General features: G+C 42.8%; 1 protein-coding gene across 2 annotated transcripts in view; it reads left to right on the top strand.

The window, feature by feature from the left end:
- Positions 1-3,327, top strand: part of AZI2 (5-azacytidine induced 2) — a 107,869-nt gene extending 104,542 nt beyond the window's left edge. For both annotated transcript variants that reach the window (XM_077491455.1, XM_077491454.1), the window contains one exon: positions 965-3,327. In XM_077491455.1, coding sequence (XP_077347581.1) covers positions 965-1,350 — 386 coding nt within the window. In that variant the 3' untranslated portion in view covers positions 1,351-3,327. The remainder of the gene's footprint in view (positions 1-964) is intronic.
- Positions 3,328-12,311: the final 8,984 nt, after the last annotated feature.

Below are 12,311 nucleotides of genomic sequence, written 5' to 3'. Positions count from 1 at the left end.
CCTTCGTGCTACAGCTGAACCTAAAACCTGGGATTCGGTAAAAAGGCGGGTATATAATATTTAAAAAAAATAGATGTGCTAACACTTCTTCAGACCTCTCACAAAAGCAGTGATGACACCATTTCTGTGAAATGGTAGTTCATTCCTGGAATGGGTAACTTAAAAAACAATACCATAATTAAATCTGTGAACTAAGTTCTGAGAATTTTGACTCCAAGAAAGGAACAGAGGCACTCATGGCTTTTTCAAACTTTTTTTCCAAAAGAACAGAATAACAAAATTCCTTCCCAACAACTTCACATACAACACCATATTTTAATCCAGGTAATTTTGGCCATGTACAGTATCTCACAAAAGTGAGTACGCCCCTCACATTTTTGTAAATATTTTATTATATCTTTTCATGTGACAACACTGAAGAAATGACACTTCGCTACGATGTAAAGTAGTGAGTGTACAGCTTGTATAACAGTGTAAATTTGCTATCCCCTCAAAATAACTCAGCACACAAGCCGTTAATGTCTAAACCGCTGGCAACAAAAGTGAGTACACCCCTAAGTGAAAATATCCAAATTGGGCACAAAGTCAATATTTTGTGTGGCTACCACTATTTTCCAGCACTGCCTTAACCCTCACGGGCATGGTTAATTGGGCCCAATTTGGGCATTTTTACTCACTTTTGTTGCCAGCAATTTAGACATTAATGGCTGTATGTTGAATTATTTTGAGGGGACAGCAAATGTACACTGTTATACAAGCTGTACACTCACTACTTTACATTGTAGCAAAGTGTCATTTCTTCAGTGTCACCTGAAAAGATTAATAATATATTTACAAAAATGTGATGGGTGTACTTACTTTTGTGAGATACTGTAGGTGACAGCTTTGACTTTCTGGAAAGAGAAAATATGCCATTGCATATCTCTTTATGTTGATAGTAATTGTAAATACTTTCCTTTGGCAGCTTCTCGTGGCCCTGTACAGTGTGAAGAGGACTTGGAAAAGACTTGCGGTAGACTGCGTATAACAGCTGCTGGTGTTACATATCAAAAAGCACCTAATGAACACAAGATTTGTGAAGGTGCATCTGCACCTCCGCCGCGTGCAGTGATCAATGAACTGCAGGAAAAGACTGGCCGTACACAGTGGACAAACGAGAGGCCGAGTCCAGTAGGTGGAAGAGACTGTGAGGACAGCGACTCTTATCAGAAGTTTTCCTCTGAAGAAAATTCTTGGGTAATGCCAAGCCCACCAAAGCCAAGTGAAACGCTTTTTTGGGAAACAAAAAATAATTCTTCACCAACCAATACAGAACATTATTACAATCAAAAATATTCATTTAAAAGCTAAATTGTTTCACACCTGAAAGTATTGAACTTTAGAGCCCTGCTAAAATATTTTCATACATACATATAATTTTTGCCAGTACAAACTGATCTGCTGTCATACTATAACACCACAAACTGTGTTGGGTAGATGATTTTCTGTGCAATTTTTATCCCAGATTTTCTTTTGTTTAATTAAATAGGTTTGATTACTTTTTTTTTTTAGCTCATTTGTAGTGTTCACCTAAATGCCTATGTAATACCTGTAAAGACAAAATACACTGGATTTATGTGGTGTGTATCATTTGCACATTTTCACTTTTTTTTTCTTTTTTTTTTTTTTTAATATTGTTTTTTTCTGATAGGGGTCAGTATAAGACAGCAGTAGCCTATGAGTATTGCAGAGCTTTCTAGTTTCTATTCTCCCCTATTGTTTCCTGGTCAAAGACGTAGACTGCTGTGCTGAATGTCACTACAGGGACAGGTGAAAGTCACATAGAGTAATTTATAAATCTTTTACTCTCCTCTGATACTGTCATTTCCAGCACAACTTAAAGGTAATGTCTTCTTCATTTAATGTGTCTAAGCACATTATCCACATTGAATAAGCAGACTTAAAGTGATTCAAAACCTTTATTTTATTTTTTTATAATAGAGAAGGTAAGTATAACATCTTTATGCAATGCTTTTGCACAGAGCAGCCCAATCCTCCTCTTCTGGGGTCCCCTTCTGTCATTTCTGGCTCCTCCTGCCTTCCAAGGGCACCCTCTCCCCCCAGCAAGCAGCTTGAGCAAGCTTGCTCCTGAGCCCTGCTGCCCGCACCCGCCCCCACTTCCTCGTCATAGGATTTTGACAGCAACAGGAGCCAATGGCTATTAATCCCCTGTGAGGAGAGAGCTGCTGCTCTTGTGCACAGTACTGCACAGTATTGAATTCAGATCAGGCTCAGGTATGAATCAGAGGGAACTGGGGGGGGGGGGGGGGGATCTTGGGCACAGGAGATTTAAAGCCTTAAGGCTTTTGAACCACTTTAAAATGTTCATAGCTGCAAGGACACTATTTTTTTTGCCCTGCCCGGTCCATGTGCTGAGTATACACAATGTAATGCATTTGAGCACCATATTTACAAACTATACAAGATGAGTCCATACAATGCATATGGAGGACTTGGACGTTCATTAAATAGCACATAATACAGTGATCCAGAATGCCTTAACACATCAAAACCCTACAGCGCTTATAACCCTTATGATTTAATGTTAAATGACAGCTAGTGTGATTTAACCCCTTGTGAGCCAAGGCTTTCATGGACGCACCCCTTGGGCTCACAGTACTGCTGCGCTGAAGTGCACTCGTATGTCATTACATGAGCTCTGTTCCGCTTTAAAAAGGGAAGGACCTGTCCTGTGATGTCACCAGACCAGCCAGATGACAGATGGATTTAAAGCATGTATTTAGGGAGGGGAGCAGGGAGGTTAGGGATTTACTGTAAAAGTAATTAAGATATTCTTTAATTTTTTTTTTTGCAGGACCCTGCAAGTAAGATCAGTCTATTTATAGGGGGTTGATTCAAAAGCATGACATGACTGATTCTTCATTGTGCCACTCTTGCTGTTCAAACATAAATAATGTGTAAAATGTCAGTGAATCACAGGTCAGGGAATGCTGAATATGATGAAGGAAAATAAATTATTTATTTTTGAAAGCCTTGTTATAAATGTGACATCCGCTACATTTGATCCTGTGCAAGAGACCATTGCGCAAACTTTTTTTTTGTATGCTTTTTGATAATACAGATCATATTCTATATACCTGGATGCCTGCAGGCATCGGTAAAGTAAAATGTGTGGCTCTTACAGTCACAATGGTCATTCCAAAAAGAAAAAAATGTTTAATCCTTCTACTTCAAAATTCCACTTTTCTATGCTTCAGTATTGTTTGCTGTCATCCCCAAGGTAATACAGTATATCAGTGATAGGAAATAAAAGGGTCTGTGTGTCGATGTGTGTGTGTTATTCTTGCCAAAAGGGGTCCAAGTACAAAAGGCTATACAAAATTTGGTCAAAAATAAGCTTTCTGGACACCAAATATACGCAACCAGGGGTGTCCAACCGTTTCACTTTCCTGGGCCACATTGGAAGAAGAGATTGTCTAAAATACACTGAGAATATGGTTGGCTGATGAGCAGAAAAAGTTGAGCAGATCACAAGTTAACAATCACTGATGCAGATAATGTACCTATCTGAGTAATAAAACTTATTTTTTTTTAGTTTTTTACAAAACTTTGTTTTTTGGAATACCAGAAGCCAATTCTGGTATTCTTCTCCTACATGTAAAAATATTTTTTTTTGTTAGAAATATACTCAAAATAAAATATATATATATATATATATATATATATATATATATATATATATATACCGCAATTTTTTTGTATAATGTGAAATATGATGTAAACAGATACCTAACGTGTCAATTGTGCACACTCGTGGTATGGCGCAAAACTTTGGTGCTTAGAAATTTCCCTAGGCTATGCTTTAATTTTTTTTTACAGGTTACCATTTTAGAGTTACAAAGGAGGTCTTGTACTAGAATTATTGTTCTCGCTGTAACGTTTGTGGCGATACCTCACATGTGTGGTTTGAACGCCATTTACATATGCAGATGCGACCTACGTATGTGTTCACTTCTGTGTGTGAAAACAAGGGGATGGGGGAGCTTTCAATTTTTTTTGTTTTTGCTTATTTGATTTTTTCACTTTTCCTTTCATTTCTTTTTTGTTTTGACCGCTTTTATTCCTATTGCAAGAAATGTAAACATCCATTGTAATAGGAATAGGGCATGACAGTTCCTCTCTATGCTGGAAAGCCTGAGTTCATAAAAAAAAAATCTCAAGCTTTCCAGCTAAAACAAATGGCAGTGTTTACATCTGCCGATGTCAGAAGTGAAGTCATGACATCGCTTCCTGCCTCCTCCCGCTGCCTGCAAAAGCAATCAAGTGGCTAAACAGTCGCTATGATGGCTTTTAAGTTTCGGGGAATCGCTGGCTGAAAAAAAAAAAAAGATATCTGGATGATTGATACCTGTAGCTGCAGGTATCATGCAGATATCTCCACTTCAAATCCCCAACGTCATATAATGTCAACCCAATGGAAGTGGTTAATATAAAAGTAAAAGAGGACCACATAAAACTAGTGCAATATTTGATAAACGAATGCATCAATATCTGGTTTGATGGATGTAGTAGCAAGTCGAAATGAGTTCTCAAGCTACTCATTCCTTATTTTGGTTCTAATTTTGCCCTTCGTGTGCTTCATCATTGAAAATAGTTGCTCACATATATAGGTGCTGCCGAAAAAATTTAAGACATGAATAAGGCATGATTGTGAAGAGTGGGCAATTTTTCTCTGAGAAGATAAGATTTCTAAAAGTCCAGACACATTGTCAAATTTTTCTTCGACTGCATGTGTTCACTAAGTGTAAACACATTTTTACAAAAAATTCCAAAAAAAACAACAGTTTTATGTGTTTAATTTTGTGTTGGGCCACATTCATAGGGTCGCAAGTTGGACATCCCTGTACTAAACTGTGTTTACCAGATGCAAGGATTGATTGATGCATTTCTGATGCAGTACATGCCAAAGAGCGTCTGATATGCCATTAAAATCTACAAGGATGCGGAAAGGGGGAAAAATACCGCGCTACACCCAGAAAAAAAGTAGAAAATAAAGCTGCTAACGCACAAATAAAGTCCCGATAGTAATGTTGAAAAATAAGTGTAGTGCTTAAAGAAACTGAACAGGTGTACACAATGAAGGTATCAAAGTGAGTGGATCAAGAATAACCTAAAAAACATAGGTAAATAATATGGTATTTTTAACACAGTGATGTGCAAATGCCAAATATAAATCAAATGGCCAATGTCCACATATAAAAAGTCCACTGGGTAGAGGAATAGCTCTAAGTCCCAAACAGAGGCAAATATCATATGGTCACAGCAGGCTAAGATGACATCATAAAAACTTATTCTGATGAAGGAATGGGTACTCTTACCAGAGCGGATGGATGCACAAACCATATGGCAGTGCATCAAGAAGGCTTGGAATACTGGTTTCCCAGTGCAGGATGATGCCATAGTTCTATACATGCCCCATTCGAAATACCTTTGAATGTCTACTTTGAGGTTAGACATGTATTGATGATTGCCCTGTCTGGGACTGGTTTGGACTCTTTGGGAAGCTCCGCTCTGGAACTACTATCCAATTCCATCCAGGTTGGCATCAAAGTCTCCGTGCCTTTCTCCAGCCTGGCATCATCCTGCACCGGGAAACCAGTATTACAAGCCTTCTTGACGCACTGCCGTATGGTTTGTGTGTCCATCCGCTCTGGTAAGAGTACCTATTCCTTCATCAGAATACATTTTTATGATGTCATCTTAGCGAGCTGTGACCATATGATATTTGCCTCTGTTTGGGACTTAGAGCTATTCCTCTACCCAGTGGACTTTTTATATTTGGACATTGGCCATTTGATTTATGTTTGGCATTTGCACATCACTGTGTCACTTTGATACTTTTATTGTGTACACCTGTTCGGTTTCTTTTAGCGCTACACTTATTTTTCAAGATTAAAATATACAGGCATGGTCAGTTACAAGCTTTCAGAATATGAGAGGAGAAAGTATGCTCTAATCTTGGGTTGCCTACAATTTTGGGAGAAAATGGTAAAATATTTTGGAATGTATTGTACTTCAATTTTTTTTTATAAATGAAGAGAAGCTAAGCTACCTGAAGCTGTTCTGAGATCCTGATACTAAATGATTAAAGAAATAGATACCATGATTCTTAGTTACACACACAATGTGTTCTCCAAAAGGTCAGGGGCTGAAATTATGACAAACAGAAAATTCTGATTTCAAATTCTATACAGCTTCTCGATCACTTTTGCAGGCAGGCTGCCCACCCCTCTCCCTTCCCCATCCTGCCACCTTCACCTTTCCAGGGCCCTCCTGTCCCACTGGGGATGCGACCGGTGGCATTATGTGCACTGAGAAGAGTGGAAGGATTGGAAGAGTTTTGAAGGGGTTAAGTAAGGCCTAGCTGCCATATTAAAAATAGTGACTGCTTCACACTGTTGAGATTCATAGCAGATGCTGTTGTCATCAGCAAGCCATGTGTCTGGGGTTGTATGCTATACTGTAATGTGTTTATTACAAGTATGTCAAGTGAACCTACTAAAGGTCTTCCACCCATTGTTTATTGTGCTAATTAACTCAGCTATTGTCTACTAGCACACTACCCTTGTGGTCTGTGTTTATACTTATGATACTGTGGATTGTGTCTTCTGAGCTAGGAGACGAGTCCGACCTGAAACCAAACCTCTGAGTCACCTAGGCTGGTTAAATTACTACTTAATTAGCTCATGTTAATTTATGTTTCTGGTTACAGCTGTATTATTAGGGTAATATAATCAGGATGGGGGAATGTCATTCTCAAGTGTATATAAGCCTGTATTCTTGTTCTAATAAACAGTTCTATTTCTTGTGTACTCCAAAACTGGTGTTGCCTGGTTCTTGGGGTTACTATAGCCAGATCCATTGGTCTCGTGTTCCAGCAGCTGATGAAAAAGGCGAGGCCGTGCCTTTGAAACATGTTCTGATTGGCCAGGCAGGGTGTGGGCAGCTCCCCAGTTTGACAGTCCTGGACCACTCCCACCCAGAAACACACAGCTGACATCTCCATGAGGCATACCAAGGCTCCAGCTGAGGCTAACACACGGCGCTCGTGGATCCCTCAATAGAGACTTCCCGGCAGTCCTCCTGTGCTCCTGTGACACTGCATGTGGAAGTTCCCACAAGCTCTAGCACTCTGCAAGTGCTCCAACATTTTTCACGCACGTTTTTTGTGTTTTATACTTATGTACTGAATAGATTCCAAAGCTGTTTAAAGGATTGGCTTGGCGCTTCTCTCTCCTCCTTTTGCTCTCATATTCCAGGACCTGGGAAGCAGCTTCTTGGCAGAAATACCCAACAGGGTGGCCAGAGTCCGTCACATTTGATTGGCGGTGGGATGCTTCCTTGTGCCTGGAACATCCAAACCACCAACAGGACCTTCTCGGATGGATGTTTGCTACTCTAGCCTTAAACAAAGCACACTCAAAGGAATCAAGGGGACAGAGTGCCAGCAACAAGTCAAAGGCCATCCTAATTGTTGAGTTGATAGAGTGACCAGGCCAGCGACCGAAGTGGAGAGCCAGCTATGGAGGGGCCTGTGATGGCAGAGCTCCAGCTAGATATCCAGTGGCGGCTGTCGCTCTACAGCACCACTCCCCCAAAGAGATGATCACCTAGATAATTGCAGACATGACACGTCTGAAAATGCTTGAGGTTCAGAAGGAGATCGGGGGTACTGCAGCTGCAGAACGGGTAGCCGCAAGAAACATCCCTATGCAGTGTTCCGAATCTTCCAGAACGGGGTGAAGGAAATTGACTGGTCCCTTCATGTTTTTAAGACCCAGCGCGATCTCCAGGAAATTAACGAAGCTGGCTGGGTCACCATCCTCATCAACAAGCTGTCTGGTCGAGCACCGGACAAAAAGACCATGAGTGAGTCAAGGAGCAGCTGCTGGCAGGATACACAATCACCCCCCAAAGCTCATCGATCCAAATTTCGCAGCCTGCAACGGAAAGAGGGCCAGCCCTATACAGAACGGGCTCATCAGGTGTTGGTAGATGCCTTGCTTGCTGCCGGGTGGACACAGGGAAGGCTTCTGGGGATAAATCCACATGAAAAGATGAAGAAAGATAATTTCCAAGTAGAACATCTGGAGTTACAAGGTATATCTCTTGTAACTCCAACTTCCACGTCTCTGTAACCCAAACTCCAATCCATATGCACTTGGCAGTAGAGATGCATAAAACTTTGCCTGTAGTCACTTGCACAGCATTCCCCCCTCCTGATCATATTACCCTTTCTCAAGTGCATATAAGCCTGTATTCTTGTTCTAATAAACAGTTTTAAAGTGTGACATTTTAGGTATCTATTTACTTGATATAACATCTTTTATATTTTACAAAAAAATTGGGTATTGTGTTTGTGCACACTAAAATTCATTAAAGTGTATGATTTTACACAATAGATTACCACCGGTCCCCGCCGATTGTCCACAACACACACACAGGGGCTCTGCCTATGTAAATAAGGCAGAGGAATAAAATGGATTACTTCCCCTAGTAAAAACCCTTTGATCACCCTAGATGTTTAACCCCTTCCCAGCCAGTGTTATTAGTACAGTGACAGTGCATATTTTTAGCACTGATCACTGTATTAGTGCCACTGGTTCTCACAAAGTGTCAGAATAGCTGTCGCAATATCGCAGTCCCGTTATAAGTCACTGATTACCGCCATTACTAGTAATAAATAACTTTTGCACAAACCAATCGACAAATGCTTAGGGATGTTTTACCAAAAACACGTAGCAGACCAAAATTTCGATTTTTTTTCAATTTTTTTATTGGATATGTTTTATCGCAGTAAGTAAAGTGTATATTTTTTTTTCTAAATTGTTGGCCTTTGTTAGTTTATTGCACACACAAAAAAACGCACAGGTGATCAAATACTACCAAAAGAAAGCTCTATTTGTGGGAAAGAAGGACATAAATGTATTTAGGTACAGTGTTGCATGACACCATTGTCAGTTAAAATGACGCAGTGCTGTATCGCAAATAACGGCCTGGTCATAAAGGGTGGTAAATCTTACGGAGGTCAAGTGGTTAAACAGCGGCTTGGAGATAGGGGAAAGGTTTTTTTCTTTTTTTGGTAGAACAGCAATACAAAGTTTCTTAACACCTCACATGATGTGCACTGTCTCAGGAAATAACGAGAGATGGATTTATCTGCCCTTAGTAAAAAAAAAAAAAATGGCCACTGTGAGAATAATGGGGAGAAAAAGAAGGAGTATAGAGAATAAAAAGCCTGCAACTATATATAAATATCTTGTTTTAGATGGCCATTATTAAACATTTCTACATTTTTAATGGCTTTGTGTTTGGTGGAAATAAAATATTTATCTTAGGCACAGTACAGATGCAGGCAAATTATGCATACACCATGGGTTATAGGTGTGTATCATCAGGTATTGGATACTGGCAAAGCTTTAGTGGCCTCCCTTATAACCCTACCTCACACTATGAGTCCACAGTTTTGTGCTATTTTCTGAAGGTGATGGAGCTTTTCTATTTTACTGATAAAATCACAGTAAACAAAATTTATTATGTTTAATATTTTATCTTCCAACTCAATCAAGCCCTCGCTGTCTTCTAATGCCAACAGAGAAGCAGAGTATCTGGATTGGCACAATCTCAGAAAAAACTTGGGAACTTTATTCAGACCTGACACTGTGGGGGCGGCCTATTATGTTGCTTTGGACATTGGATCCTGCATGGGTCCTCATCTTGGCACTTGGTGCAACGTGAATTGACCACAGGGTACTATACACCGAGTTAGAGAGCACTGACACCACATCAGCACCGTGATAGAGAGCACTGACCAGTCCTTAAAAAGATCTTTGTCTTTTTAAGTATGTACCCCATACTCATTCACATAGGGTGGGGGGCTGGGATCTGGGGGCCCCTTATTAAAGGGGGCTCCCGGATTCCTTTAAGCCCCCTGCTTGCAGACCCTGACAACCAATGGCCAGGGCTGTCGGAAAGGGGCCCTTGTCCTCATCAACATGGGGACAAGGTGCTTTGGGGTGGGGGGATGCAGGGTGCACCCTTCCCCAAAGCACCCACCCCCCCATGTTGAGGGCATGTGGCCTGGTATGGTTCAGGAGGGGGGGCACTCGCTCGTCCTGCCCCCTTTCCTGACCGGCCGGGCTGCATGGTATGGATTTTGGGGGGACCACCACGCCGTTTTTTTTGGCATAGGGGGTTCCCTTAAAATCTATACCAGACCTAAGGGCCTGGTATGCCCTTGGAGGGGAACCTATGCCGGTTTTTTAATTAGAGAGGCAACATTGTCGCTTCTTTCTTGCCATCGCTGCAGTAGGAAAATGTGTTTTCTCTTATATTCACCGACTGACACAGCTCCTCTCTTAGCCATTGGGTTGTTACACCACCTTTAGGAGAAGACTAGGCATTACATGTTATGAAAAACACAGAAGTTTTAGTTCCGCCCAAGGGGCTGTCCCTTAGGTGACAACCCCCCATCCTGCCATGCAGCCATCAGTTTTATTTTGCCTAGTGAAGGAGAAGGACCTAGGAACCCTGACGGGCCCATCGGTCCGTGTTTTTTTCTGCAGCTTTGCTTTTTGTGCAAGATGAAAGATCCTGTGATCTGCTATCAACAGCTGACTGAGTGACAGGCTGGATATCCTTATCCTTGTAGTCTCCCAAGCCTGGCCAGCAAGCGTGCGCAGACCAGAACTCCGCGCTGGGTCGGCCACGACGTACCTCAGCTCCAGAGGTGGTCGGTGAACTTTTATGCTCCGGGGTGCACATATGACCGGGCTAATGATGGGCTAATGATGTCTGCATCACAGTGTGCCGAGGCCAACAGCCACCCCGTACTGATCGGAGAGTGGGCCTGTGATGGAATGTCTCCCAGCTCTGCAGGACTGGTAAGTACAGCTCTCCCTGCCTCGGTGGGGCTGAGCAGCTGGGCATTCCCTGGGGGTTGATTCGGGGATCCCTCACCTCCCTCTCTTCTCTCCCTGTCCCTATCTTCCCCCCTCCCTGTGGGAGATGCTGCATGTGGCTGCTGAGTGGTGTGTGTGTCTACAGGGGCTCTCCTGTGGGGGGGGGGGAGCTGCGCTGGCTGGCTGTGCCCTGAGATGTGTTTTTTATTTCCCTGGAGGTGTCTGTGATCTCTGCAACACTGATCACTGTAATTTTATATCACTGTCCCTCATGGTTTTTCAGTTGAAGCAGCCATCTTAGGTGTGGGCAAGGGACAGAATGCTCTCCTGTTTCTCGGCGGCTATTTTCCCTGTGGTTTTGTCCTTTATACTGGACGCCCGGCGGCCATTTTCTCGAAGCCTGAGCACAGTTTTTTCAGCATTCCCAGTGCTTTATGTCCCTATGCTGGATGCTTGGCGGACATTTTCTTTGAGCCTGAGTACATTGAAGAGCGGTTTCAGTGCTATCAGCAGCAGCTTTGACTGACACAGAGCGGATTTCTCTGCACCCGGGAGCTGACAGAGAGCACGGGCACTACTTGCTGGACAGCGCAGAACCTGTCAGGTTGGTGAGTCCTGCGGGAAAGAGCCCCTCAGCCAGCAGAAGTTAGAACGGTGGGACCATCACTGTCCTAAGTCCCCTTCAGGTGGCAGACAGGGTAGGGTCAGCATGGCTTCGGAATGCGCAGTGCCCATGGACACTTTGTGGGCGGTCCTGAATTTGTTCGTTGCCAAGATGGAGGTGGTGCATTGGCGCACAGGTGCTAAAAAGCGGCCCCTGCCCCCTGTCCTCTGGGGAGAGCTCTGACGCAGACTTGGGCCCTGCTGAGGCTGGTGACCCCTGCTCTGACGTTTCAGAAGACGCTGACCAGGACTGTTCGGACAGTGTGGATAAGTCCCCGTCCGGGTCCATGCGCGATAAAGCACTTGTTGGAGTTATCACAGCTGTGCATGATACCCTGAAGATTCAGGAGCCAGCAGATCCCTCTGCTGATGTAGCGGCCCCTTTTGGGTCCCGTAAGCCAGCCGTTCACCTAAGGTGTTCCCGTATCTGACTTATTTTGACAAGTTTGTTTACAAGGAATGGGGTCAACTGCAACGGACCTTTAAGGTCCCCAAATACATGGCGGTGCATTAGCCCTTTGAGGAGAGCCTTCTCAAAAAGTGGTCGGCTCCTCCGGTCATGGACCCCCCAGTATCCAGGTTAAACAAAGTAACCACGATCCCGGTAGAGTAGACTCCTGCATTTAAGGATCCCACAGACAGGAAGGCTGAGGCAGTGTCTTGGTCTTTGTTTACGGTTGTGGGGTC

The sequence above is a fragment of the Lithobates pipiens genome, unplaced genomic scaffold (assembly GCF_037356315.1).
Source record: "Lithobates pipiens isolate NorthernLeopardFrog02 unplaced genomic scaffold, aLitPip1_a1.2 Scaffold_19, whole genome shotgun sequence".
NCBI lineage: Eukaryota > Metazoa > Chordata > Amphibia > Anura > Ranidae > Lithobates > Lithobates pipiens.
Note: the sequence above shows the minus strand (reverse complement) of the source record. Positions and strands in the feature narration are given on the sequence as shown.